At 37.6% G+C, this 27,889-nt stretch overlaps 1 protein-coding gene and 2 pseudogenes across 3 annotated transcripts; 1 reads left to right on the forward strand and 2 right to left on the reverse strand.

Annotated features, from left to right (window-relative positions):
* Positions 1 to 3,248: 3,248 nt before the first annotated feature.
* Positions 3,249 to 4,708, forward strand: LOC131781355 (galactose-3-O-sulfotransferase 3-like; annotated as a pseudogene).
* Positions 4,143 to 13,253, reverse strand: LOC131781313 (uncharacterized). Of its 3 annotated transcripts, XM_059097961.2 has the most exons (10): positions 13,036 to 13,253; positions 12,756 to 12,881; positions 11,313 to 11,433; positions 10,851 to 10,931; positions 10,311 to 10,392; positions 9,696 to 9,762; positions 8,789 to 9,372; positions 8,030 to 8,225; positions 6,518 to 7,284; positions 4,143 to 5,842 (listed from the first exon to the last, which is right to left on the reverse strand). In XM_059097961.2, exons 4-10 carry the CDS (start codon positions 10,902 to 10,904, stop codon positions 5,151 to 5,153), a joined length of 2,442 nt encoding a protein of 813 aa, XP_058953944.2. In that variant the 5' UTR covers positions 10,905 to 10,931; positions 11,313 to 11,433; positions 12,756 to 12,881; positions 13,036 to 13,253; the 3' UTR covers positions 4,143 to 5,150. The 3 variants fall into 3 exon arrangements, with proteins under 3 accessions (XP_058953944.2, XP_058953946.2, XP_066015563.1); XM_059097963.2 differs by lacking the exon at positions 11,313 to 11,433; XM_066159466.1 differs by lacking the exons at positions 11,313 to 11,433; positions 12,756 to 12,881; positions 13,036 to 13,253 and having other exon boundaries at positions 10,851 to 11,291.
* A 3,654-nt stretch (positions 13,254 to 16,907) lies between these two features.
* On the reverse strand, positions 16,908 to 27,718 carry LOC136276917 (uncharacterized; annotated as a pseudogene).
* Between the last annotated feature and the right edge of the window lie 171 nt (positions 27,719 to 27,889).

Genomic DNA, 27,889 nt, shown 5'->3' on the forward strand with positions numbered 1-27,889 from the left:
TACGAATACTTTAAATTAAGAAACGTACCTCTACCACGGCTTTTACATAAGTTTGCATCTTCATCTACTACAGAACCACAGGCGGAGCAAAACATCGTGAGCTCGAAAAATGGCGGTTTTTCGAGCGAGCAGTGTGTTACTAATGATTTTAGATATATGAAATTCATATATTTTCACTGCGGTAAAGAAATAAACATAAGAGATCCTTGCAGCTAAGAACACTACTGAACTAGTACTACTGAACTAGTGCTACTTTTTTCCCCGTGCGGGCCTGAAAAATTTTTTTCAGGTCTAATTTCAACAACTAGTTCAGTGGTGTTCTTAGCTGAGAGGATCTCTTATATTCAGTGTGTTACTGTTACGCGACATACCCTTTCGGATGCAAATAAGAACCGCTGACCAACCGCTGACCAACTCGTTTTCTTTGTTTTGCCGTGAGTTAATTTTGTTTTGCCGTGACTTAATTTTGTTTTGCTGTGAGTTAATTTTGTTTTGCCGTGAGTAAAGTTTGTAGTGCCGGGACTTTTTGTTTTGGCCCACAATAAATATATATTAAAAGCTCAGCCAAGGCCTTAGATAGCTATAAGGAAAAGGGCATCCATTGGAATCTCAATTTAACAAATTGCACTGGGATTGGGAATTCTCTGCTATATTGAATGACTTTTATATTGGAGTTAGTACATGTCTCCCAAAGATTTTACTAAAAAGGGGCTGAATACAGTATTTTGTTTTTAGCTAGGAGGGCTTCTCTATGTAATAAGGTTTGTTTAATCACTGTTTGTATTATGAATCTTGAATGTTCCTAAACGTGACTAAAGTAATCTTGAAACCTTACTGATAAATTTATTTCATTGTAAAGTACAAGCTTAAGAAACTGCAGCATGCAAGTGACCGATTCGATTCTCAGATTTATTCTAGTTTCAGTTGCGCCGAGCATTAGGTAATCTTAATTCAAGCCTGCTAAGGTTCCCGCACAGCCCCATTGGGAAAGCAAATTTGTTTTACAATAGTATGGCAATGTCTTGTTTCTGTCAAAATTTTCTCTATCCAGGAACTGAATGCATAATGTAGTATGGGACTGTGTGGAAATTTTACCTTCAAGCCGTTATATCTATTCTTTGAAAAATTTTGATTACGTAACGAATATCGCAATTTTTACTCATCGCAAACGTTCAAAATCGTAGCTTTATAAATGGCCACTCGACACTTGTTTGTACCAGTCAAGATGTCAACTGTCGTCCCTTCTTTTAACTTCACGGCGCCAACAAATTTCTTTTCATTTACAACACTCACGCTGTTCTCGTTTTCTCACTGAACCACAACAAAACCTATCTTTAGAAATGTTATATTAGGCAAAACAGCCCACAAAAGAAATAAATTTACACACGAGCGATCAACCGATGAAAAGTACATTCAAAGATGAGTGCCAAGTAGAGGCTCCTTTATATTAAAGTTCACACGGCAACCAGGTGGACAATCAGACATGGCTTGATGCTACTCTGGTTTACAGATTAAATGAATGTAACCGAAGAAGTTACAGTTCATAGACCCAATGTTTCGACACACCTGTCTAGTGCCTTCATCAGGGGTGATCTAAACGCTGCAACAAGAGGTCCTTTTATATGATCACTAGTTAGCTGCCTCTTTTCTGACAGAAAACAAAGGCGATGGTGAAAACGCCGATTGGAAGTGATAATTTTAGAATTATCCCACCCAATTATACGGTTAGTTAGGCATGTGTGCTCCGATAAAGCTGAAGTTTCCTTTTTGGAAAGGAAAGTCGCTTTTTGATGCTCTTTCAAACGTGTACCAAACTGACGTTTGGTCTGTCCGATGTATTCGTTGTATCGCAAGAACGATTAACTAGGTGTTTAATTTGTTTGTCTAAGGCATGAAATTTCTACTAAAAATAATGTGAACTGAAAGTCTCTGACAGTGTTTGAGGCAACTGAGCTTGACTGTTCCAAAATTTTCTAACAAAGGCAACTGGTAATGTAGATTAGGGAAGTAACTTATTTTCATAACTAACAAAGTTCTTTAAGTGTAGGTAACAATGTAATTATTGTTACACATGTGTAAGTTGTGTACCAAGGAACAGCTGATGAATGTTGGATGATTTTGGCACATCTGTGAACATGAGATATTTTGCATCACAATAAAAAACTTTTATGATCATGGAATCCAAGAGATACACAGTGGTTGATATGAGATGGTATGTTTTTCTTTTTGTTTTGTAAACAGATGTTTATCATCTTCCTCTCAGTTGTGTTACTAATCACAACAGCGATTCAGCTGCGATTATTTCCTTCACTACCAACGCTTGAACAAATACAAGTACAAGGTAAGAGTGCAAGGACTCATAGAGTCATACACAAATTATTACTTGAATTTTATTGATAAACTTCTACCTGATAAGTTTGAGTATTCTCATTACCTGCTTGCTGGAAAATGTGTGGATATTATAGGGACAAGTGACATGTCAATGTGCTTTAATGGCCTTTGGCTGCTGCTATTTGTTACTAACATGGTCAGGGACACAAAGTTAGTCATTCTTTTAGTCGACAAAATGCCCACCAGAGTAGCTCCTAACTGTTTAACCCTTAGCTCTCAGAAGTGATTTACAAGTAAGTTCTCCCTGTACCATCCATACAGTATCCAGCAAACAGGTAACAAGAATACTCAAGGCCTTAAAATTGCAGGAGTTAAAAGGTTGAACGTATCTCCCAGATTGGGTAAAGAGAGGTTTGAGACTTTGTTACTTCACAGTTGATTGGCAAGAATGCTAACTGGGGGAAGGGTAAGTCGTTACCATCAGAGGTTAAAGTGGGGTAGTTTAGTAAGTCCTACCCCCGCCCCCCCCCCCCCCCGACGCTAAATGACAACGGGTCGTTTATGTAAGTTAATAGTTGAACTAAATTCCAAGCTCGTAAGAAACAACACAATACCAAGATAAATACATATATTTATTAGAACTTTGGTGTGTAGTATCGCTGGGTATTTTCACGAGTTGTGTCGTATCGCCCGCAGGGCGAGTCAAAATTATCTATTGTCCAACTGCTTTATTTCATGCGCATTTCATAAAAAGTGGGAAAATATCTGTACTTGATTCACGCGTTATTTGCATTCTACGTGGTGCAGTTGGATAATACAGTAATTAGTGATACTTACACCTGCCAAAACTTCTAACAAGACAAATTTTTTTCTTTCTTTTTTCAGAACAATCAAGGACAGAAGCAGCCACCAATTGATCCTCGGAACACTATGTTGTTTTTCTCAAAGCACACAAAGCAGGTTCAAGCATAATTTCGAACATTTTCTTTCGTGATGGCGAGATCTTTCCTTTGTTCTTGGCTCGGACACTCTGATTGGATGGCCGACGCGATTCTGCATTGGACAAGCTCTCGCTTTCGATGGAACGCGACCAAATTTTCTTTGCAGTCACACAAGATTCAATAAGAAAGCCATCAACTATTTGTTTCCAAAAGACGCCAGCAAATATGTGACAATCGTCAGAAACCCGGTCGAACAGTTTGAGTCGATTTTTAACTACACGCAAATCGGAACTGTATTCGGTTTTGGGACAGATCCATCTGAATCATTGAAAGCCTTTCTAAAGAATGGAATAGGATTTAATATGCTCAGAAAAAGCGGAAGTTCTGTTTTAGCCAGAAATCCGCAAATGTTTGAGCTAGGTTTGGATTCCAAGTCCAATTCCAAAGCCATTAAAGAGTACGTTGAATTCTTGGAAGAAGAGTTTGATTTGGTTTTAATCGCAGACTATTTTGACGATTCTGTGGTTCTTATGAAGAGATTACTATGCTGGGAATTGGACGATGTACTTTTTGTAAAAACAAACGAACGGCTTGACAAGGAAAAAGCTACTGACATATCAGATGATACGTAAGAGAACATCAAACGGTGGAACAAAGCCGACGTGTTGCTGTACGAACACTTTAACCAACTCTTTAGAAAAGGATCGAAAGGGAAGGAAAAGACTTTTACGACGATCTTACGAACTTACGTGGAATGAAACAGGAACTTAAAGGTAAATGTTTTGAAGACAAGCCAAGTAAGCAGTTAATGTATGGCAACAAGTATGCGAAAGGTTTCACTTTAATGTCGGATTTGTCTTCTGATCTAATACAAAAATGTGAAAGAATGACAAGAACTGAAGATAACTATCTGGTATATTTAAGGAACAAGCGAGTAGCAAAGTTAGTTGGTATTCAACGCGCAACATTAAATGAGGATGATCAAGAAAAAGTTAGTTGGGACGCAACGAGCGATTATAAATATGTTCCTGTACAAAGTAGCCAAGAGACTTTCAATGCAAGTATATATTATTTGCATATTTCGCATATATTTTTGCATATTGCAAGTATATATATTTTGCATATTTCGTGGTGAAATTAAATTATCTCTATGGATATTTAGAAAACCCGAGAACACATAGGGAGTGTTTGTGTGGGTCGGATGTCAAAACATTTCAAAACAGAAATTCAAATTAAATGACAAAAAGACGTACTTGAATGAGCTGTAAGTTCGAAAAACTCTCAACTTTTTCCTTTTCCCTATTTTTTTTTTCTCATACTGGTAGCGAAGGACATTACCGATTAATATGAACGTCTCAATTTTCTTTCTTTGCAAGACAGAGATATATTCCGCTTTAGAAATTTTGTACGGGAAATTGGCGGCCGGTCAAACGTAATCCCATCGCGCATGTCCTACGCTTGACCGCTGTGTTCAGGCTGATCCAAATTACTACGAGATTGTAAACAGATTCATGTAACAGTAAGGTAAGTTTACCTCTTACTCTAAGTGTCTGTATTTCCCTATTTTCATAACATTTTTGACCTCCAAACATCCATTTCCGGTCAGCTAAAAATTGCGTAACGAGGAATTTCTACACTAGCGACTGCAACGAGCAAAAAAATCTCATTAGTATAGACAGCGCTTTGTCATTCGAGTAACAACAATGGCTTTGTCACAAAAAATAACAAACAAGTTCATAAATCAAATAGCATAAAGTTGGCTAAAAGAAAATGTAAATACACAGAATTGAAGTGTTTAAGATCTTTATGTACAGATGAAGTTTCCCTTGTCTTGTCCGGAGGAATAATTTTCTCACGGTTTGAAAACTATATTTACTGTCATGTAACACTGAAAATCCCCAAATCAGTAAAGGTGTTTGATCCATCCTTCTTAACTTTCACACTTGCTTTCAATCCTAACGGCTCGTTTACTTTTGAGAGGTATTTGTTGACAGAAGTCAAAAAACTAAACGTCTTTGGGAATAATTCCAGCCCAATGGGCAAAGTCTTGGAAAATATCCTTTGATCCATTGAGCCTGTTAGTTCAAATTTATAAGTTCGATTTGTGCAAACATTTGCAACTTCTAACCCAAATGAAAACGTCCCATGATTCCGTCGCAAGAATAACAAACAGTTTGAATCCAAGTCTCTCACAATTGTGTCCGAACCAAACATTTCGCGAGGAACTCCATTGTCAAACAACACTTCTTTCATCTCGGCGTCTGCGGTTTGCTCTTTGGAGCATGCGCAGAGCTTAATATCCACGGACTTATCTGCACACAAGGCAAACTTGTTATACATTGTTACCCGGACAGAACTGAGAAAAAATACTCCTTGTTGTGGTTTGGCAAACTGTCTGACAGAGACTCGATAAACTTCATCCTCTGTGAATCCGGCTGGAGGGATCACGTGAATGTCCATCGTGGTCAAGATGTATTCTCCACGGAATCGTTTGAAAACCTTCTCAAATGATTTTCCAACCAAGCGCTGGCAGTTTCCATAGCCATAGTTATTCTTTGAATCACCATTTCCTGACGAAAATGAGTGAAAAATAAATAAAAAGGAAATTAAATGGACTTCGTTTCTTAGAGTCAGGAGTATCATCTCACAGCAGTTCCCCATAGGGTTAGGGTTAAGGTCTGGTTCATCTTACCCCAACACACCTCAAATGATCTTTCCTTACCTCAGGTCAGCTCATTTCAGTCACTTCAAACCACGACAGCTTTAATAATATTTCCTCACCTCTCCTCACTACTTGTCACTTCAACCCAACACACCTCACCTAATCTTTCCTCACTCATCTTCACCACATTACATCTCGCCTCAAATAACTTCACCTTGTTTTTGTTTCAGAAGCCTAACCTGACTCCATTTTATCTTATGCATCTTCTCTCTATCAACCCACCTTATCACATCTATCCTGTTCCACCCTCATCTCAACTACAGTGTGTAACAGTACCCACCCTACCAGTCCTACTGTACCAAACCTCATCCCAACCAGTATAATCAAACCCTGCCTAACCCACAGAACTCATCTCTTTTATTCCCTCACCTAACTTTCCCTCACCCCACCCTGCCTCAACTCACCCTAGCTTTCTACAATTTGATCAAAACTTCATTGGGCTTTTGTTTCAGAAGCAGTACTTTACTTTCACTGCCAATTAAAAGCAGAATTAACAGAGAACAAATAACACTGCACATCTTACCACTCATGTGTTGTTTTTGAATAGCATCATTGATATGTCCCAGAGCAAATTCTGCTAACCACATCTGATCGTCTGCATTATCCTTTAAAGGAATTTCTTCATCAAAACCTTCACATTTGCATCTTGTCAAGGGAAGCATGTACAAGTCTGCACAAGTGCGGTTGGCCGAAATCTCTGAAAATATCCCTGAAACTGAATAATCCCTAGAGTCCTTCTCTTGAGAATCATGCAAACTCATGAGTGCTTCGTGAACATCATACAACATAAAGATGCGCTTTTGGTTTGTTACCAAAGCTTCCATCCTTTCTGGACCCAGTTTCTCTTTAACACCATCAGGGACAATCATGAAGAAGGCTGGATCAAATAACTCTCTCCTTCCCTCTTCAGTGTAACTGAATGGAGTCATTTTGTGACCATGGTCTGAAAAAATCACGGTCAAAGTGTTTGGAAACAAGGCCATATCTGTGAAAAACTTTGCCATGCTGGCATCCATGTTGATCATTCGTTTCCCTGTCATCTCATGTCCCGTGTTGAAATGCATGTATGAGACCAATGGTTTGGCTTTTCTGTTGTTTTCTAAGGCAGTATACACCTTTCTTATGTAGTCAAAGAAGTACCAACTGTAAAACTGCCCATTAAGACAAATTTTCTGAGGATTGTCATAGTGATTGGTCCTTCCAATTCTGTTCAACACCGTGCAGGAAAAATGTGTAATCCCAAAATGGTCAACCATTTTCTTTGCCATCTTTTCCTGAAATTCTTTCCACCTGATTTGAAATAGTTAACACTAATTACCACTCTGACAATAATAGTGCATTAGCGACAAAAAATGTTAAGTTAAAGTTAACTCTTTAACTTCCAGAGGTGATTAACATGTAAGTTCTCCCTATTATATTTATGCACTATCCAGCAAACAGGTAATGAGAATATTCAAATATATCAGGTAGAGGTTGTTATCTCTATCTAACACCAAATTCTTGTAACTTAAAGGAAATGTGTAGCAGCAAGAGGGGAGAATTAGCAATCAGATTTTGGGAGTTAAGGGGTCAATATCCAATTATTCACCTATTCTTATCTAATTGACATTGTTGTGAATATTTTGCAGACCAGAATTCCTTATTCATTACATGTTATACTTATAAAGCAGTTCTTGTTCATTGCTCATCATATCTACTCATGATGGAAAGATGTCTTACTGGAAACTTTGGTTAACTGGGATATGGATGGTATGATTTTTACTCTCGTAGTGCTTTTCTCCTCCCTATAATTTCAATACCTTGAGCAAGAAACTGTCAGGAAACCAGCTGGGGTTTACCTATAATGGACTAGTGGCCCATCTGTATGAAGAAGCAATAGTCCTTGACGCTTCATGATAACAATATGGGGATCAGCTTCTGCGGTTTGGGGCTACTTGGCTGGTGAAACTGGACCTTTCTTTCTTTTTTGAAAGAGAGAAGAATGCCCTTATTGACTTTAAACAAATTAATAACTATGATTCTACACGTTACTCACCTCTCTCTAAATTCAGAATTTGTTTTAGGAATTTTTCTCCTTTCATTATCTGTTAATGCACTTCCCCATATATCATACCAGCAAAGGTCCTCTTGAAAGAGTGTCTGATAGCCCCACTTTTTTACAGCCCCATATAGCACTTCCACACCCAAAGGAGCATTTTTATTGCTTGCAGAGACACTGACTTCATTGTCATCTGATAAATTTACCAAAAAAAGATTAATCTTGGTATTAATATTGGTAGCAACAGCAGCAGTAGCACTAGCAGTAGCAGCAGTAGTGGCAATCCTAATAATTTACCTGTGGTCGACTTTAATCAGGTTTAAGACAAGTAAGAAACCGAGTATAATTTTCAATAGCACTGGTCATGTGGTTTATAAGTCTGGGTAAGAGTGGTTCTGAAAAAGGACTGTTGTTGATAGCAGGGAGTTGAAAATATTTTGAGAACCTGAGCAGACATAATCATTGAGTCATCTGACTTTGATGATAACTTCTACTAAGGTTGTTGAAATAGTAGCTTTGAGCAACAGTTGATTCTTTTCAAGACTTCTACCTTTCATCAGATGATCAGAACTCATGATCCACAACTAATGTTAGTCCAGAATATTTAAATTTAATGGCTACTTATGTTGACAAACTCCTTTTAATTGGCCCTTACTACTCGAACCTTTTTCACTTATGGCAAACTTTTTCACCAAGCAAACTGTAAACAAGCAATCACTAATAAATTATAAACAGTGAAAAATTTTGCAAACACACCTTTCAGAACACCGCTGAAGAATGGTCTCAAGTTTTCAAAAGTCTGTTGACCAATGCTTTGAACAAGTTCAAAGTCCAAATATGTGGACTTGATTTTAGGATCTTCACTAATCTTCTTCAAAGCTTCTGTGGCTTTTCGCATAGTTCGATAGAAGTGTGGTCTTGAGATAGAGTCCAACATAATAATATTTACATTTATAGCACTTCTGCCTTCAGCATTTTCATTTTCCTTAAAGATGGGAGGAAAACTCAAGGCTTGATAAATGTTCCCACATTTAAGGAACAAGAAATTAAATCCATTTTCCAGGTTTGTTTTCACTGCCTCCTGTACTTTATAAGTAACTTTTTCCTTTGGCAATGCTTCCCAGTCATCAACAGCTTTTCCCATTTGTGGATTCACAGAAGCCATTTGAATCTCTGAAGACCCACACAATTTCACATCACAAGACACATGATGTTCCATTAACTTGGTTAACTGGTATGAACAGATCTCTGGGTGATGTGTATCGTCACACTTTGGCTCCTCCAACTGTCCTAGACGTCCATAAAATTTAAGAATTTGTTCTTGGCCACTTTTGTCTGGCCTAAAAAAGAATTAATTTTCAGGTGAGGTTGTGCTGTAAACCACTGTCTTCAAATTTATTACCATACCTTTCTAAGAAAACAACACTTTTCCTGAGGAACAAATCCTTACACTCTCACTTAACAAGGAAGCAAAAGTTATAAGATAATTAACCTTGTCCTTGGGTAACGTTTCCAAGTCAGTAGCAACTTTTTCATGTGACACTGAGGGTCACATAACGAGGTCTGTCTCCAGACTCTGGTTAATGTGTTCACACAGCTTGATGGCTGGATATATAATTAAGCCTTAACACTGAAGTAAAGCATTAATTATGCGTCTTTCTACCTGTGAGGCTTGCACTTGATTCCATTTTCTTCCATACCAGATAAGTTTTCATGGCTGGGAAAGGTTTCTGCAACACAAATTTAACATCAATCTATTGGTTCTGAAGATTGAAAATTTATTTGCAAAGGCTTTTATGGTTTTCACATTCACTAGAACTTCTGTTTTAACCCTTTGTACCCCTAGGAGTGACTAACACCTAAATTCTCCTTACAACATCACCCATGAATCACAGATTAAGGTCACAAGAATAAAGGGAATGATCACCAACTAAAGAAGCTCTTGATTGTTTAACAAATTCTTCTTATCAGCATCTTAGGAAATGTACAGCGAACAGCATGGAGAACATGCTCACTAGTGTTAGGGTGTAAAGGTTGTAAGTAAAGTTTTTGTAAGACCTGACTTCAATAACACCCTATGCACAAAATTTGTGGATTTAGCCTGTGGGTTTGCCTGCCCTATTGCATAACTCACTATGGAGCAACATGTGAAACCAAAAAAGAGAGGCACCAAAAATGGAACTTCTTTTTTTATTTCCCTATTCTGACAAATAATTAAAACTGCAGTGTTCTCCTGCTTTCAGAAGGATTGCAGTCTTAACCAAAGACATTTTTTTACCTGAAAGATGTCTCTTAGTAGGATTCATCTTCAACCACTGCACAATCAAAAGTACCCACAGAGCTAACACAAGAAAGGCAAGCTAGGTGGAGAATGGAAATGGCAAATATCAAAATTAATCCACCAGAGACTAAATGGAAAGGTCTTCAGGAAGTTTTAAGCAATTGTAAGTTTCCTGAGGTTATGGATTGTGATAGTCGAGATTAGAGTATATACAGTTATTTCCTCCAAAATGTTTTTCTCGATGGTAAAGGATAGTGTTGACTGCATGCTGGTGTCTTCGTGTCCAAGACTTCTCAGTTTGATGGATTACTATAGTTGCTTCCTCACTTACGGAGGCTCTCCTATCCTTGAGTATAAACCATAAACACTAACTTTTACATGTATCTTTTCTAGATGCCTGTGAATGTTTAAAATCTTCTAAATATTGTTCATAAACCTTTTTACAAAGAGGGTCAGGTAGCCCTGGTTCCTATCCTAAATGCCTATATTATCAACATAATTGAATAAAATGAAAAAAATTCAAGAAAATTCACTCACCAGACACACTCGACATCTTAATAAACGAGTTCTAACCAGTTTGGAAAGGATCATAATGGTGTTTATAACCTAAGAGAGAGTCTGAAATGAAACCAGAAAGATTTAATGGTAGTATTTTTTGAGCCTCCTGAGAAACTACCAGCTAGAGGTACAAGACAGTAGAAACTTCATCTTGGGATCTTTCTAACCAGAAGCACTATGACAAGGGGCAGTATAGTGGCAATACTATTCTTAAGTTTTGTTTACCTTTACAAGCGCAGGTCTTAGTGGCTACAGTGTTAAGCTAAAACTCTGCTGAACAAGAAACTTAAGATCGACAAGGATGAAGGAAACAGTCACATAATATTTAGAAAAACTTCTTTGATTTAAACTCAACAATGTATTAATCACATGTAAAGCATATTATAATGTTCATGTCTGGTTCAATCACATCACTTCACTGTTGGTATTACTGATAATCACCCGACTTAGAAACTTGTCACTAGTGCTCCTCTGGCATATTTCTAGCTGGTAGGATTTAGGCACAACCCTGGCATATTGAATGCACGAGGTAGTATCAGTCCTCCAATTATAGATGTATATGCTGCAAAATTCATAATAAAAAGCAAGCAAGGCAGATGAAGACCAACATTCTAAAAAACTGTTAGGCATTCTCCTGGCATTTATAATACGATTCACCAGAAAGTAACAAGAAATAATGATCTGCTTTATTAACTTGCTATCAGAATGTAAATTGCTAAAAGATCTTTTTACTTCCACGCTTATATTGTTTTCAATAATTTTTCAAGATGATGATATATAGTATAAACATTAATTTAAAGTATAAAATTTAATATTAACATGTGTTAATATCAATTTTAAGCATATTTTATATAGCATCAATATTGTCTACCTTTTAAAACTCAATTGAAGCAACTTTTATATAACAATAATTTTATGAAACTTTTATACCGACTTAAATGTAACTGAGCTTAGGGCTTCTATTGATAGCAGGTTGATTTTCAAGCACCTAAAAGTACCAAAAGCTGAAAATTTTTTGTAGGTGTCTGTCCATACTCGATGTTATGCCAACAGCATTCACAAGAGAACGTCGCCGAATGACTTTTAAAACGGCTCACTGCTGGAATAAAGAGCTCATTCCGGGAACTGAAATAAAATGATTTTTTACATCATAATTAAACGGTTGGAAACAATTCGAAATTACTAATTTGTTTCCGCAACGCGCTTTTGGAAACCATAGAAATTACAGCATAGGTTTCGATAACAAATTTAATGTGTTGAAGGGTTTTAAGGCTTCTTCTTCTTCTTCAATTATTGCGTATGATTCAATTCAAATTATTATGTCGTTTCGTAACATACTAAATGCGTGTAATGTCGCTGCATGTGTCTCACAATTTTAATCCAGGCATGACTTTGTTCGCCTTCCCAGTTGCCATCCAAGACGATTGGAAACAAGCAAGTATTAAACGATAAAGTTGCCAGTAATCGGATACTTATGTTTGCGCACAGATCTCTGAGACGCGGAGCAAACATTGCAACATGTATGGCGAAAGGTTGTTCCGTCCAAAAAACGATTTTAGAGAGATTATTGCTTGTTCGCCGCTCTTTTATCAGAACTGGATTTGGGTAATGCTGATACAAGGGAAGCGTAAGTTTTTGTGTGAAAAACCATGAAATATGTAGTAAAATCTACCGATTAACTTGTCTCCATGCGCAAGGTTTTGTAAATTTAACATCGAGTAATGGTCTCCAAGTTTAGAAAAACTAACCATAAATCGCCAAGGAATAACTCAACAAAGCCTTTTCAGTTTTTCGGACGTGTGTAGGAGGCACGTAGGAGATTGAAACAGCCTGCTTGAATAATATAAATATTATTGTGGTACATTAAAGTGATGGAATACCTACACTGCTTCTTTGTTGTGAAAAATGAGAACGAGTCAGCGTTGATAGTCGGCTCAAAATTTACCCCCTTTCTTCGGTGACGATGAATGATACAATTTGGATGCACAGCTGATAATATGTCCACGATTTCTGCGAAACAATGACTACAGCGTCATACCAAAACAAAAATGCCACAATCGAACGAACAAACAAGAGGGTAATAAGAACTCGAGAATAATTTTGTTACCGCAATGCACTCTTGGAAACCATGAAACAGTTCGATTAAAGTCCTTTAGTAACTTACCAAGGTCTCTGATGTTGCTTTATCTCACAATTTTGATTCCCCTAGAGGGGAAATTCATAATCCACAAACGAATCGCAAAGGCTAGGCCACAAACCCCTCCTACGTTTTTGCGGAAGAGAAATTTGCTGAGTTAAATTCTTCTTCTTGGAATCAACTCTTTACACGATGCATAGCATCACCTGATGTATTTGAATCATATTGACAAACACCTCACGGGTTGAATATTACATCTTGAAAGCGAGGCCAAGAGTACAAGAGCAGATGGAATTGGAGGAGCATGCTCAGTCATTTTACTTCTAAGTGTCTTCTGTGCCTGGATTCCTATCGACCCAAGGCCCCAAAACCTCGGAAAATTAGGGTAGAACTGATAAGTTAAGAGCAGAAGTCAATTGTCGGAGAAAAGAATACCATTAAGTAGTCATTGCTTGCTTAAACCTTTCATTGTTTTGATTTTTCGCTATTCTAAGCTTTCAAAAAATTAACATGTTTATACATACCCAACCAAGCATGTATGCGGCACGTGTTATATCGCCCCATACATGGCACTGTTCCACGTGCTTACAACGGAACGCTGAGTGTGTTTCCTTCGAATAAGCCGAGAGTTGTGAGTGGGAGTTAACCGAAGCGTTGTAATAAAATCGTCAAATCAAGTGAATAAATTGTGATTAAATAAGGGAGCGTGCTACAGCTTTTTCACGTTTTCGACAGTCAGGCTAATCTACAGACTTCTATAGCTTGTATTTTTTGTTTACCCATTTTGAGTCCTGTGATAATACTCTAGAGAACTGTTTCTCTCAAATTTCGTCGCGTCTCCAAGATTCAGACGCAAATTACCACCACGCCCTCAGTGCCTTTGAGAGCTAAATAATTTATTGAATAGGCAGTCACAATTGGAATCATTTCAAACAAGATTATTATCCTTCAACCATTTGATTAAATACTGAAGATCTTAATAAGTGTAAAAATTCTAAATATCCAGAGTTAGATGTAAGAGACTACATGTAAAACAAATTAAGTGATAACAGTTTCCTCGAGCATAAAACATATCATCTCTTTGCCTGTTTTAATTAGTAATGGCCAGTCAAAAAAGGTACCTGAGGTTAAAACTGACTGAAGAAAAAAAATGAGGAAAAATGCTGAGCAAAGTTATTTGGCGAGGTACAGTTATAGTTCAATAAAGTTATACTTTATAAATGGTAAGAGCCAAGCTGTACCTTGAGAGCGTTTAGTCCTTTTGGAACGTGTTGTAAACTAGTATCCTTATCACACAATGATGGTGAAGCAGCGGATGCGCTGGCGATACAGGTGTTTCGCCTGCTATTAAACAACTACAAGCCGAAAACACGAAGAAAGGTCTCTCAAATTATCGAATAATTTTTTAACTTCAACACTTTAAACTTTGGACTTAATTTTCGAGTTTTACGCTATATTTGCCTTTTTAGCCAAAAATAGGGTCGGAAAGTATAAGTAACTCACCAAGTTAATTATTCACATTCATTTAACTGACAACTAACAAATGGCCTAAAATCTAACTGAGAACTGATCAATGGCCGACATTTTAACTGACAACTGACATTTGTACCCCCTCATCCAGACCTCCGTAAAATAGCTAACACTTTTCAAGCTTGACTGAAAATTTGTCGCGCCACTTACTAAAGTTACCTCGCTAAAACATAATAGAAAAAAGAAGAAACACTCCCGCTATTAACATACGGTAAGATTTTACGCTAATAATTAACGACGTAATTTTAATCAGTCGGTAAAGTATAAATGTAAGATTTTACGCCTGTAACTAACGGCGTCATTTCTTCCAGTCCTGTGGATATATGTAAGATTTTACGCTGGAACTAACGGCGTTAATTCTTCCAGTTGGTATATATCATACTGCGAGGTTTTACACCGTTAGTACCGGTTTAAAATCTGACAGTATGTGCACAGACGCAGGTAGTGGCGTAAAATCGTACAGTCTGTAGACTGTGTTAGTCACACATTTCGCCGTTATCTAACTAACGCACTGTGCGTAGTTCATGACCTGATATTTGAACGAAAATTATCGACTTTGTTTACTTTTAAGTCACGCAAGCGCGCAAGTGTGACGACCGATCACGTTTACGTAACGTTTTAGGACAACTCTGCATCTATTCTCCATTCAGTTGTTACGAAAACCTAAAGCGTCAACGTAGAAGATAAGCAAACGAAGTTAGAACGGTCAAGAGAGATCTTGGTCAATTTTCAGAATTATGCAAATGACTTTGACACGAGCGCAAGTGAGCATACTCGTGGACTTGCGTTGCTGTTAAGATGTTGGTGGATGAAAGTTAGAGATATACCCGCGGGTTTGAGGATATCGACGACCTCCTTGGTGCATAAGCTCTGCACTGATATGCTTTTTTAGCCCAATTAACGCTTGAATTTTGAGAATTCTTTCGTGCAAATTAGTGAATTTTTTCTATGCAAATTAAGGTCGAAGAGAAGGGTCTCCTCTGATTACGCTGGTAAGCAAAATACTTCAGGTGAAGTTTCCATATTTTGTCAGTGAAATAACTGACATACATCTTGTAACTTCTAGCAAGATAGAATTCCGTGAGCCATATTATTGCAGTCGCTGCGTTCTGGACAAAATCTGTGAAATTTACTCTTTCGATCGCTGTCCACGAGGTTGTCTAGCCAAAATTATTCTTGGCTTATGGCGACGCCAAAAAAGAGAGAATTGGAGAACAACTAAACTATTTTGAAACATGTGTCCTAACTCCTTTTCGTGGGCAAAAAATTAAATTAACCTTATTTCCGACGGTGGCCGGAAGTTGAGAAGACCGCTCTCAACGAGAGTGGCACTTAAGGGCACTTAATTCAACAGAACTGGTTCAAAGTCAGTGCGGCTTGTCATACATAAACTTTTAGTTCTTGAAAGCGAAATCTAAGCATACTTCGTTTTTGCAGCCCGGTTGGAACAAGTTGGGAGTTATTTCGATCAGCCTTGGTCCAAATAAAGTTCAGTTATTCAAACGTGACGACAATATGTATAAGTACAACCAGTAGTGTCTTACCTTTCTATATAGTTAAAAAAATCTAGAACTGCAGATCTGTGCTTGTTTGTTCCTTGTAATTATTTCTTTCTGCGAGTTTACATACAATAAATAAGTTATTCTCTGTCAAGGCACACGAAGTGACCTAGTATGAATATGAACCCACACACCATTTCTAAGAAAATGCTGTTTGAACGCAGGAATTCGCCAAAGGCAATTTCGGGAGCCCTGTCTGGTGGTTTCTGCTTGGGACAAAGCAAGAGAATATTAAAATTATAATTGTATTATTCACTCAGATAACGTGACATCTATTAAGCGCATTGCTTCACATTGTCTGTTTGCAAATCTGCAAATAACTATCAACCGAGTAGATTGTGCGCCTATGAACGCAGCAATTATTCAAAGGCAATGTCGGAACCTTTTTTCTGGTGGTTCTTGCTTGGGAGAAGGCAAGAGAATATTAACATTACAATTGTCCCTCTTTCACTAAGATTTCACATTTATTAAGTGCAATCTACTTGTGGATTTTGCGCCTTTGAATGCAGAAATTCGCCAAAGGCAATGACGGAATCCTTTGCGGGTGGTTTCTACTTGGGATAAAGCAAGAGAATATAAACATTACCTTTATTCTTTCACTCAGATGTATAAATGTATGCTTCACCGCTTGTTCATCCCCAAATCCTCCTCAATTCTTATTATCCGTCCTTAGATTCAGTCAACACAAAGAGACGTTCATTGGAGTAAATTTGTTTACGCGTTTGGGTATTCATCAGGAGTAAGAACTTGAGGCGACTTAAGGCTGCTGAAGGTACCAGAGTAGGCCTTCTCTATACAAATCCAAATAAATTAATACATCATTCTGAATAAACCACGAACTACGCAACACCCTTGTATCTGTCGTGACACACTAAAGATCCCTAAATTGTTGAAAGTGTTTGATCCATCCTTCTTAACCTTCACACTTGCTTGCTGATATATACTTATACACAGATGTCAAAAATGAAATGACTTTGGGAGTAGCTCTCGTCTGATAGGCAAATTCCTAAAGAATATCCTTTTGATCCATAGAGCCTGTTAGTTCAAATTTATAAGTTCGACTTGTGCAAACATTTTGCAACTTCTAACCCAAATGAAAAGGTCCCAAAATGCCGTTGCAAGAATAACAGACAGTTTGAACCAAGTCTTTCACAATTGCGTCCGAACCAAACATTTTGCGTGGAACTCCATTGCCAAACAACACTTCTTTCTAGGTTCATCAGCGTTTTGCTCTACGGTGCATGCACAGAGCTTGATATCCACGAACGTATCTGCACATGAGGCAAACTTGTTGTACATCGTTTGCCGGATAGAACTAAGGACAAATACTCCTTGCTTTGGTTTGGCAAACTGTTTCACAGAGACTCGATAACTTCATTATCTGTGAATCCGGCTGAGGGAACACGTGAATGTCCATCGTGGTCAAGATGTATTCTCCTCGAATCGTTTGACAACTTTTTCAAATGGTTTTCCAACCAGCGCTGACAGTTTCTATAGCCATAATTTGAGTCACCCCTTCCTGACGAGAGTGAACAATAAATGAAAATCACACCAAATTGCAATTTTTTTTCTTGAATCAGGCCTTTATAAACTCATCTACAATTCCCTATACCCCTTCTCGGTTTCACCTTAATTACCTCTCAGATAACCTCACCTCAGCTCATCTTCATCACCATCTCATCTCAAACCTCACCTACTTTTTACTCAAATAACTTCACATTCTCAACATTCATTCAGTCTAACTACGGAACTCTCGTTCCGGTTATTTGCATTGATCTTCACCCATCTTAGCTATTCCGCAATCTTACCTCACCAACCTAACCTCACTTTTATTTGACCAAACTTCAGCCAGTCTAACTCCATCACATCTCACTAACCAACCTCAACCTTACCTCCCCACCCTCATCTTAACTAATCGTACCCACCCCCTACCAGTCCTAACGACACCAAACCCCACCCAACACAACTAACTTAACACACAGCCCCCACTTCTCTCCATTCCTTCATTACAACGCCCACCCATCTCTTTTCATTTCCTTCAATTGGTATCAAAAGTGCATTGTAGCTTGACTGACAATTTGTTTCAGCAGGCAGCATGTTACTTTCATAAAACCCATTAGCTGCAGAGAAAAGAGAAAAAACAATTACCACAACACATCTCCACTGTCCCATTTGTGTTGCTTTTGAATAGCATCATTAATATATCCCCACAGCAAATTCTGCCAACCAGTTTGTTGATCGTCTGCCCCCCCCATTATTTCTTGTTAAGTACAGGAATTTGCTTCATCAAAACCTTCCTATTAGCATCTTGGTTAAGGTGAGCATGTACAATTCTGCACAATTGCGATTGGCTAGGATTTCTGAAAATCATAACTGACTGTAACTGAATAACTCCATTAGATTCCTTTCTCCTGAGAATCGTGCAAACTCATGAGTGCTTTTGTGAAACATCATACATAAACATAAATATGCGGTTTGGTTTGTTTATCAAGGCTCCCATCCTTTCGGTCCTAGTTTTTCTCCTTAACACCATACAGGGACAATCATGAAGAACGCTGGATCAAATAACTCTCTCCTTCCCCCTTTCTTGCAACTGGAGATGCGGCCCAATTTTGTGGAACCATGGTCCCGGGGAAAAAATCAGAGTCAAAGTGTTTGGAAACAAGGCCATACTGGTGAAAAAAACTTCGCTATGCCCGACAATCCATGTTGAGCATCCGCTTCCCTGTCATCTCATGTACTCCGTGTTTGAAATGCATGTACGAACACCAATGGTTTTTGGCTTTTCTGGTTTTTGTTTTCTAAGGCAGTATACACCTTTCTTATGTAGTCGAAGAAGTTGACCAAACTGTAAAACTGTCAAATTAAGACAAATTTTCTGAGGACTGTCGTAGTGATTGGTCCTTCCAATTTCTGTTCAACACAGTGCAGGAAAAATGTTGATGATCCCCAGAAGGTCCCCACCATCTTTTGTTCCCTCTTTTCCTGAAATTCTTTCCACCTGATTTAAAATAGTTCACACTTTATTACCTCACATCAACTACAAAGCAGCATTACAAAACTAAGTGTCGAAGTTAGAGTTAATACAACAAATTTTCACCAACTTTGGGTTTCTCCTCTACATTCATTTTTAAGAATTTGTTGCATGCCAAAATTTATCTCACATTCATATACTTATAGTGGAGTTCTTGTTTGGTTGCTCATTAGATTCGAGATTGAAAAGTTTCAGCAAGGCTGGGGTTGTTTCAAAGCCAAGTTAATATACCCAGGGTTAGGGGGTGATATAATTTCACATCTGAAAGTTTAAAAGAAAACTCAGTATAATTCTTTTCGTCTACAAATTTATAATTAAATGCTCTAAAAAGAATAGAGGAAGTTTTCAACCACACTCCAAAAGGCTCTCGAACAAAGGAAAAAAGCTACCCAGATTGAAATTTAAACTTGGTTTCCTCCTAATCTCCCTTTTCTGGGGTCATGGGGATCTTTTGATTTTGGGCAAAAATACTTTACTGGGTCATATTGTTTTTCTCCTTCATGTAATTTAAATACGTAATCCATAAAACCTGTGAACGGAAACGAGCGGGGGCTGAACCTATAATGGGCCGGGGGCCTACTCAAAACAGGGAGGCAATTAACTCTGTGATGCTTCTTGTAAGGACAACACGTGACCAGCTGTCTGCAGCTTGAGCCCACTTGGCTGTTTAGCACTAAACCAATGATTTTACAATGAAATCCATATCTGTTTAACACACTCCCCCATATAATAGACCAACAAAGTTCCTCTGAAATAAACGTCTTCCTGGTAGCCCCCACGTTTTTGAAGGCCTCCATATAGCACTTCCACACCCAAAGGAACCTTTGTATCTTTTCCCAGATACACTTACTTCATTGTCATCACTAAGTATTTGACATACATTTTTAGTAGTCGTAGTTAGAGGAAGTAGTAGTAGAATGGTAGTAAGTAGAGTAGTAGTGGTATGAGAGGTGTTAACCCTTTAACTCTCATGAGGGACCAAGACAGAAATTTCTCTTCAGAATTATCAATACAGTATCAAGTAATGAGAATAAAGAAAAATATCAGTCAATTTAGGGATTGTTACTTGATCCATACCAAATTCACTGAACTAACATCACAAGAACGGTATCGCAGATAGTGAGGAGAGGTTTATTTATTCGATCTTAGGAGTGAAAGGTTCAAATAACAAGCAATTTGTATTAATCCTTGGCCAGCTTCAATTCAGGTTTCAGACAAGAAACAAATACAATAACATGTGTGGGTACTAATCAATACAAGTTTCTGTTTCAGGTGCCCTTCTTAAACAAGAAGTTTTCGATTTGACCAAAATTGGTCTAAGTAATTTGCAAAGTACTTTTGAAATCAATGGTTTGTGCCCCAGGAGTAACAGTTGATCAAGTAGTCTGAGAGTAAAGGGGAAAACCCTAAGAAAGATTCTTAGTTGGTCCCTGAAAAAAAAGTCTGCCTCTCTTAGTCAATAAAGCTTCATGATCGATCAACAACTAGTGTCTTGTCACAAGGATTACATTGTTACCCATGATGAAATTCTTCTTTGTAGTCTCATATTACTGTCCACTACAATGAGTGGCTAAAGTCTTGGCACACTCTAATACAATTTGAATTATTTCTGTCACTCATTTACATGTATCTCCTGTATCGTGCCACCCCTCTCCCCCTATTTCACTGTTGTCTGGGGCTGGTGTTTATGTTAAAAAATGGAAACCACTCAAGCAACACTGTTTAGAGGGGGAGGGGAGACCGTTCAAGAAACTTGTTAGGCAGGAAATACAGGATTTCTGTTCATTATTTTAAATGGAGGGTTTTCAAACCTCATACTAAGGGAGGGGTGCCCAACCACATACTAAGGGGAGGTTTTGACAACCGTACTTATGTTTGCCCACTAATTCAATTGAACAATGAACCTTGTGGTCACCACGCATTTGAAATTCCCATTTCTAGGTGCACTTTTTTGCTTGTGGTCAAAGGGTTACCCCTGACAACGATTTAGATGCACTGTACAATTATGAATGATTTTGACCCCAGAGCAAATTCTGCTAACCACAGATGATCGGCTGCATATACCTTAAAGGAATTTCTTCTATCAAAACCTTAACATTTGCATCTTGTCAAGGAAAGGCATGTTAAAATTGCTGCTCAAGGGCGGTGGGCCGCAATCTCGAAAATAATCCTGAAAAAAAAAACAACAAAAATCTGAAGAACCTAGAGTCCTTCTCTTGAGAATCAGCAAACATCATGAGTGCTTTGTGAACATCATACAACATTAAAGGATTGCGCTTTTGGTTTGTTACCAAAGCTTCCATCCTTTCTGGACCCAGTTTCTCTTTAACACCATCAGGGACAATCATGAAGAAGGCTGGATCAAAAACTCTCTCCTTCCCTCTTCAGTGTAACTGAATGGAGTCATTTTGTGACCATGGTCTGAAAAAATCACGGTCAAAGTGTTTGGAAACAAGGCCATATCTGTGAAAAACTTTGCCATGCTGGCATCCATGTTGCTCATTCGTTTCCCTGTCATCTCATGTCCCGTGTTGAAATGCATGTATGAGACAATGGTTTGGCTTTTCTGTTGTTTTCTAAGGCAGTATACACCTTTCTTATGTAGTCAAAGAAGTACCAACTGTAAAACTGCCCAGTAAGACAAATTTCTGAGGATTGTCATAGTGATTGGTCCTTCCAATTCTGTTCAACACCGTGCAGGAAAAATGTGTAATCCCAAAATGGTCAACCAGTTTCTTTGCCATCTTTTCCTGAAATTCTTTCCACCTGATTTGAAATAGTTAACACTAATTAATAATAGTGCATTAGCGACAAAAAATGTAAAGTTAAAGTTAACTCTTTAACTCCCAGAGGAGATTAACATGTAAGTTCTCCCTATTATATTTACGCACTATGCAGCAAACAGGTAATGAGAATATTCAAATATATCAGGTAGAGGTTGTTATCTCTATCTAACACCAAATTCTTGTAACTTAAAGGAAATGTGTAGCAGCAAGAGGGGAGAATTAGCAATCAGATTTTGGGAGTTAAGGGGTCAATATCCAATTATTCACCTATTCTTATCTAATTGACATTGTTGTGAATATTTTGCAGACCAGAATTCCTTATTCATTACATGTTATACTTATAAAGCAGTTCTTGTTCATTGCTCATCATATTACTCATGATGGAAAAATGTCTTACTGGAAACTTTGGTTAACTGGATGTGGATGGTATGATTTTTACTCTCGTAGTGCTTTTCTCCTCCCTATATTTCAATACCTTGAGCAAGAAACCGTCAGGAAACCAGCTGGGGTTTACCTATAATGGACTAGTGGCCCATCTGTATGAAGAAGCAATAGTCCTTGACGCTTCATGATAACAATATGGGGATCAGCTTCTGCGGTTTGGGCCACTTGGCTGGTGAAACTGGACCTTTCTTTCTTTTTTGAAAGAGAGAAGAATGCCCTTATTGACTCCAAACAAATTAATAACTATGATTCTACACTTTACTCACCTCTCTCCAAATTCAGAATTTGTTTTAGGAATTTTTCTCCTTTCAATATCTGTTAACACACTCCCCCATATATCATACCAGCAAAGGTTCTCTTAAAAGAGTGTCTGATAGCCCCACTTTTTTACAACCCCATATAGCACTTCCACACCCAAAGGAGCATTTTTATTGCTTGCAGAGACACTGACTTCATTGTCATCTGATAAATTTACCAAAAAAAGATTAATCTTGGTATTAATATTGGTAGCAACAGCAGCAGTAGCACTAGCAGTAGCAGCAGTAGTGGCAATCCTAATAATTTACCTGTGGTCGACTTTAATCAGGTTTAAGACAAGTAAGAAACCGAGTATAATTTTCAATAAGCACTGGTCATGTGGTTTATAAGTCTGGGTAAGAGTGGTTCTGAAAAAGGACTGTTGTTGATAGCAGGGAGTTGAAAATATTTTGAGAACCTGAGCAGACATAATCATTGAGTCATCTGACTTTGATGATAACTTCTACTAAGGTTGTTGAAATAGTAGCTTTGAGCAACAGTTGATTCTTTTCAAGACTTCTACCTTTCATCAGATGATCAGAACTCATGATCCACAACAAATGTTAGTCCAGAATATTTAAATTTAATGGCTACTTATGTTGACAAACTTTCTTTTAATAGGCCCTTACTACTCGAACCTTTTTCACTTATGGCAAACTTTTTCACCAAGCAAACTGTAAACAAGCAATCACTAATAAATTATAAACAGTGAAAAATTTTGCAAACACACCTTTCAGAACACCGCTGAAGAATGGTCTCAAGTTTTCAAAAGTCTGTTGACCAATGCTTTGAACAAGTTCAAAGTCCAAATATGTGGACTTGATTTTAGGATCTTCACTAATCTTCTTCAAAGCTTCTGTGGCTTTTCGCATAGTTCGATAGAAGTGTGGTCTTGAGATAGAGTCCAACATAATAATATTTACATTTATAGCACTTCTGTCTTCAGCATTTTCATTTTCCTTAAAGATGGGAGGAAAACTCAAGGCTTGATACATGTTCCCACATTTAAGGAACAAGAAATTAAAATCCATTTTCCAGGTTTGTTTTCACTGCCTCCTGTACTTTATAAGTAAGTTTTTCCTTTGGCAATGTTTCCCAGTCATCAACAGCTTTTCCCATTTGTGGATTCACAGAAGCCATTTGAATCTCTGAAGACCCACACAATTTCACATCACAAGACACATGGTGTTCCATTAACTTGGTTAACTGGTATGAACAGATCTCTGGGTGATGTGTATCGTCACACTTTGGCTCCTCCAACTGTCCTAGACGTCCATAAAATTTAAGAATTTGTTCTTGGCCACTTTTGTCTGGCCTAAAAAAGAATTAATTTTCAGGAGAGGTTGTGCTGTAAACCACTGTCTTCAAATTTATTACCATACCTTTCTAAGAAAACAACACTTTTCCTGAGGAACAAATCCTTACACTCTCACTTAACAAGGAAGCAAAAGTTATAAGATAATTAACCTTGTCCTTGGGTAACGTTTCCAAGTCAGTAGCAACTTTTTCATGTGACACTGAGGGTCACATAACGAGGTCTGTCTCCAGACTCTGGTTAATGTGTTCACACAGCTTGATGGCTGGATATATAATTAAGCCTTAACACTGAAGTAAAGCATTAATTATGCCTCTTTCTACCTGTGAGGCTTGCACTTGATTCCATTTTCTTCCATACCAGATAAGTTTTCATGGCTGGGAAAGATTTCTGCAACACAAATTTAACATCAATCTATTGGTTCTGAAGATTGAAAATTTATTTGCAAAGGCTTTTATGGTTTTCACATTCACTAGAACTTCTGTTTAACCCTTTGTACCCCTAGGAGTGACTAACACCTAATTTCTCCTTACAACATCACCCATGAATCACAGATTAAGGTCACAAGAATAAAGGGAATGATCACCAACTAAAGAAGCTCTTGATTGTTAAACAAATTCTTCTTGTCAGCATCTTAGGAAATGTACAGCGAACAGCATGGAGAACATGCTCACTGGTGTTAGGGTGTAAAGGTTGTAAGTAAAGTTTTTGTAAGACCTGACTTCAATAACACCCTATGCACAAAATTTGTGGATTTAGCCTGTGGGTTTGCCTGCCCTATTGCATAACTCACTATGGAGCAACACGTGAAACCAAAAAAGAGAGGCACCAAAAATGGAACTTCTTTTTTTATTTCCCTATTCTGACAAATAATTAAAACTGCAGTGTTCTCCTGCTTTCAGAAGGATTGCAGTCTTAACCAAAGACATTTTTTTACCTGAAAGATGTCTCTTAGTAGGATTCATCTTCAACCACTGCACAATCAAAAGTACCCACAGAGCTAACACAAGAAAGGCAAGCTAGGTGGAGAATGGAAATGGCAAATATCAAAATTAATCCACCAGAGACTAAATGGAAAGGTCTTCAGGAAGTTTTAAGCAATTGTAAGTTTCCTGAGGTTATGGATTGTGATAGTCGAGATTAGAGTATATACAGTTATTTCCTCCAAAATGTTTTTCTCAATGGTAAAGGATAGTGTTGACTGCATGCTGGTGTCTTCGTGTCCAAGACTTCTCAGTTTGATGGATTACTATAGTTGCTTCCTCACTTACGGAGGCTCTCCTATCCTTGAGTATAAACCATAAACACTAACTTTTACATGTATCTTTTCTAGATGCCTGTGAATGTTTAAAATCTTCTAAATATTGTTCATAAACCTTTTTACAAAGAGGGTCAGGTAGCCCTGGTTCCTATCCTAAATGCCTATATTATCAACATAATTGAATAAAATGAAAAAAATTCAAGAAAAATTCACTCACCAGACACACTCGACATCTTAATAAACGAGTTCTAACCAGTTTGGAAAGGATCATAATGGTGTTTATAACCTAAGAGAGAGTCTGAAATGAAACCAGAAAGATTGAATGGTAGTATTTTTTGAGCCTCCTGAGAAACTACCAGCTAGAGGTACAAGACAGTAGAAACTTCATCTTGGGATCTTTCTAACCAGAAGCACTATGACAAGGGGCAGTATAGTGGCAATACTATTCTTAAGTTTTGTTTACCTTTACAAGTGCAGGTCTTAGTGGCTACAGTGTTAAGCTAAAACTCTGCTGAACAAGAAACTTAAGATCGGCAAGGATGAAGGAAACAGTCACATAATATTTAGAAAAATTTCCTTGATTTAAACTCAACAATGTATTATTCACATGTAAAGCATATTATAATGTTCATGTCTGGTTCAATCACATCACTTCACTGTTGGTATTACTGATAATCACCCGACTTAGAAACTTGTCACTAGTGCTCCTCCGGCATATTTCTAGCTGGTAGGATTTAGGCACAACCCTGGCATATTGAATGCACGAGGTAGTATCAGTCCTCCAATTATAGATGTATATGCTGCAAAATTCATAATAAAAAGCAAGCAAGGCAGATGAAGACCAACATTCTAAAAAACTGTTAGGCATTCTCCTGGCATTTATAATACGATTCACCAGAAAGTAACAAGAAATAATGATCTGCTTTATTAACTTGCTATCAGAATGTAAATTGCTAAAAGATCTTTTTACTTCCACGCTTATATTGTTTTCAATAGTTTTTCAAGATGATGATATATAGTATAAACATTAATTTAAAGTATAAAATTTTAATATTAACATGTGTTAATATCAATTTTAAGCATATTTTATATAGCATCAATATTGTCTACCTTTTAAAAACTCAATTGAAGCAACTTTTATATAACAATAATTTTATGAAACTTTTATACCGACTTAAATGTAACTGAGCTCAGGGCTTCTATTGATAGCAGGTTGATTTTCAAGCACCTAAAAGTACCAAAAGCTGAAAATTTTTTGTAGGTGTCTGTCCATACTCGATGTTATGACAAAAGCATTCACAAGAGAACGTCGCCGAATGACTTTAAAACGGCTCACTGCTGGAATAAAGAGCTCATTCCGGGAACTGAAATAAAATGATTTTTTACATCATAATTAAACGGTGGAAACAATTCGAAATTACTAATTTGTTTCGGCAACGCGCTTTTGGAAACCATAGAAATTACAGCATAGGTTTCGATAACAAATTTAATGTGTTGAAGGGTTTTAAGGCTTCTTCTTCTTCTTCTTCTTCAATTATTGCGTATGATTCAATTCAAATTATTATGTCGTTTCGTAACATACTAAACGCGTGTAATGTCGCTGCATGTGTCTCACAATTTTAATCCAGGCATGACTTTGTTCGCCTTCCCAGTTGCCATCCAAGACGATTGGAAACAAGCAAGTATTAACGTTAAAGTTGCCAGTAATCGGATACTTATGTTTGCGCACAGATCTCTGAGACGCGGAGCAAACATTGCAACATGTATGGCGAAAGGTTGTTCCGTCCAAAAAACGATTTTAGAGAGATTATTGCTTGTTCGCCGCTCTTTTATCAGAACTGGATTTTGGTAATGCTGATACAAGGGAAGCGTAAGTTTTTGTGTGAAAAACCATGAAATATGTAGTAAAATCTACCGATTAACTTGTCTCAATGCGCAAGGTTTTGTAAATTTAACATCGAGTAATGGTCTCCAAGTTTAGAAAAACTAACCATAAATCGCCAAGGAATAACTCAACAAAGCCTTTTCAGTTTTTCGGACGTGTGTAGGAGGCACGTAGGAGATTGAAACAGCCCGCTTGAATAATATTAATAATAATAAAGTGATGGAATACCTACACTGCTTCTTTGTTGTGAAAAATGAGAACGAGTCAGCGTTGATAGTCGGCTCAAAATTTACCCCCTTTCTTCGGTGACGATGAATGATACAATTTGGATGTACAGCTGATGATATGTCCCCAATTTCTGCGAAACAATGACTACAGCGTCATACCAAAACAAAAATGCCACAATCGAACGAACAAACAAGAGGGTGATAAGAACTCGAGAATAATTTTGTTACCGCAAGACACTCTTGGAAACCATGAAACAGTTCGATTAAAGTCCTTTAGTAACTTACCAAGGTCTCTGATGTCGCTTTATCTCACAATTTTGATTCCCCTAGAGGGGAAATTCATAATCCACAAACGAATCGCAAAGGCTAGGCTACAAACCCCTCCTACATTTTTGCGGAAGAGAAATTTGCTGCGTTAAATTCTTCTTCTTGGAATCAATTCTTTACACGATGCATAGCATCACCTGATGTATTTGAATCATATTGACAAACACCTCACGGGTTGAATATTACATCTTGAAAGCGAGGCCAAGAGTACAAGAG

The sequence above is a fragment of the Pocillopora verrucosa genome, chromosome 12, assembly GCF_036669915.1.
Source record: "Pocillopora verrucosa isolate sample1 chromosome 12, ASM3666991v2, whole genome shotgun sequence".
Lineage (NCBI taxonomy): Eukaryota > Metazoa > Cnidaria > Anthozoa > Scleractinia > Pocilloporidae > Pocillopora > Pocillopora verrucosa.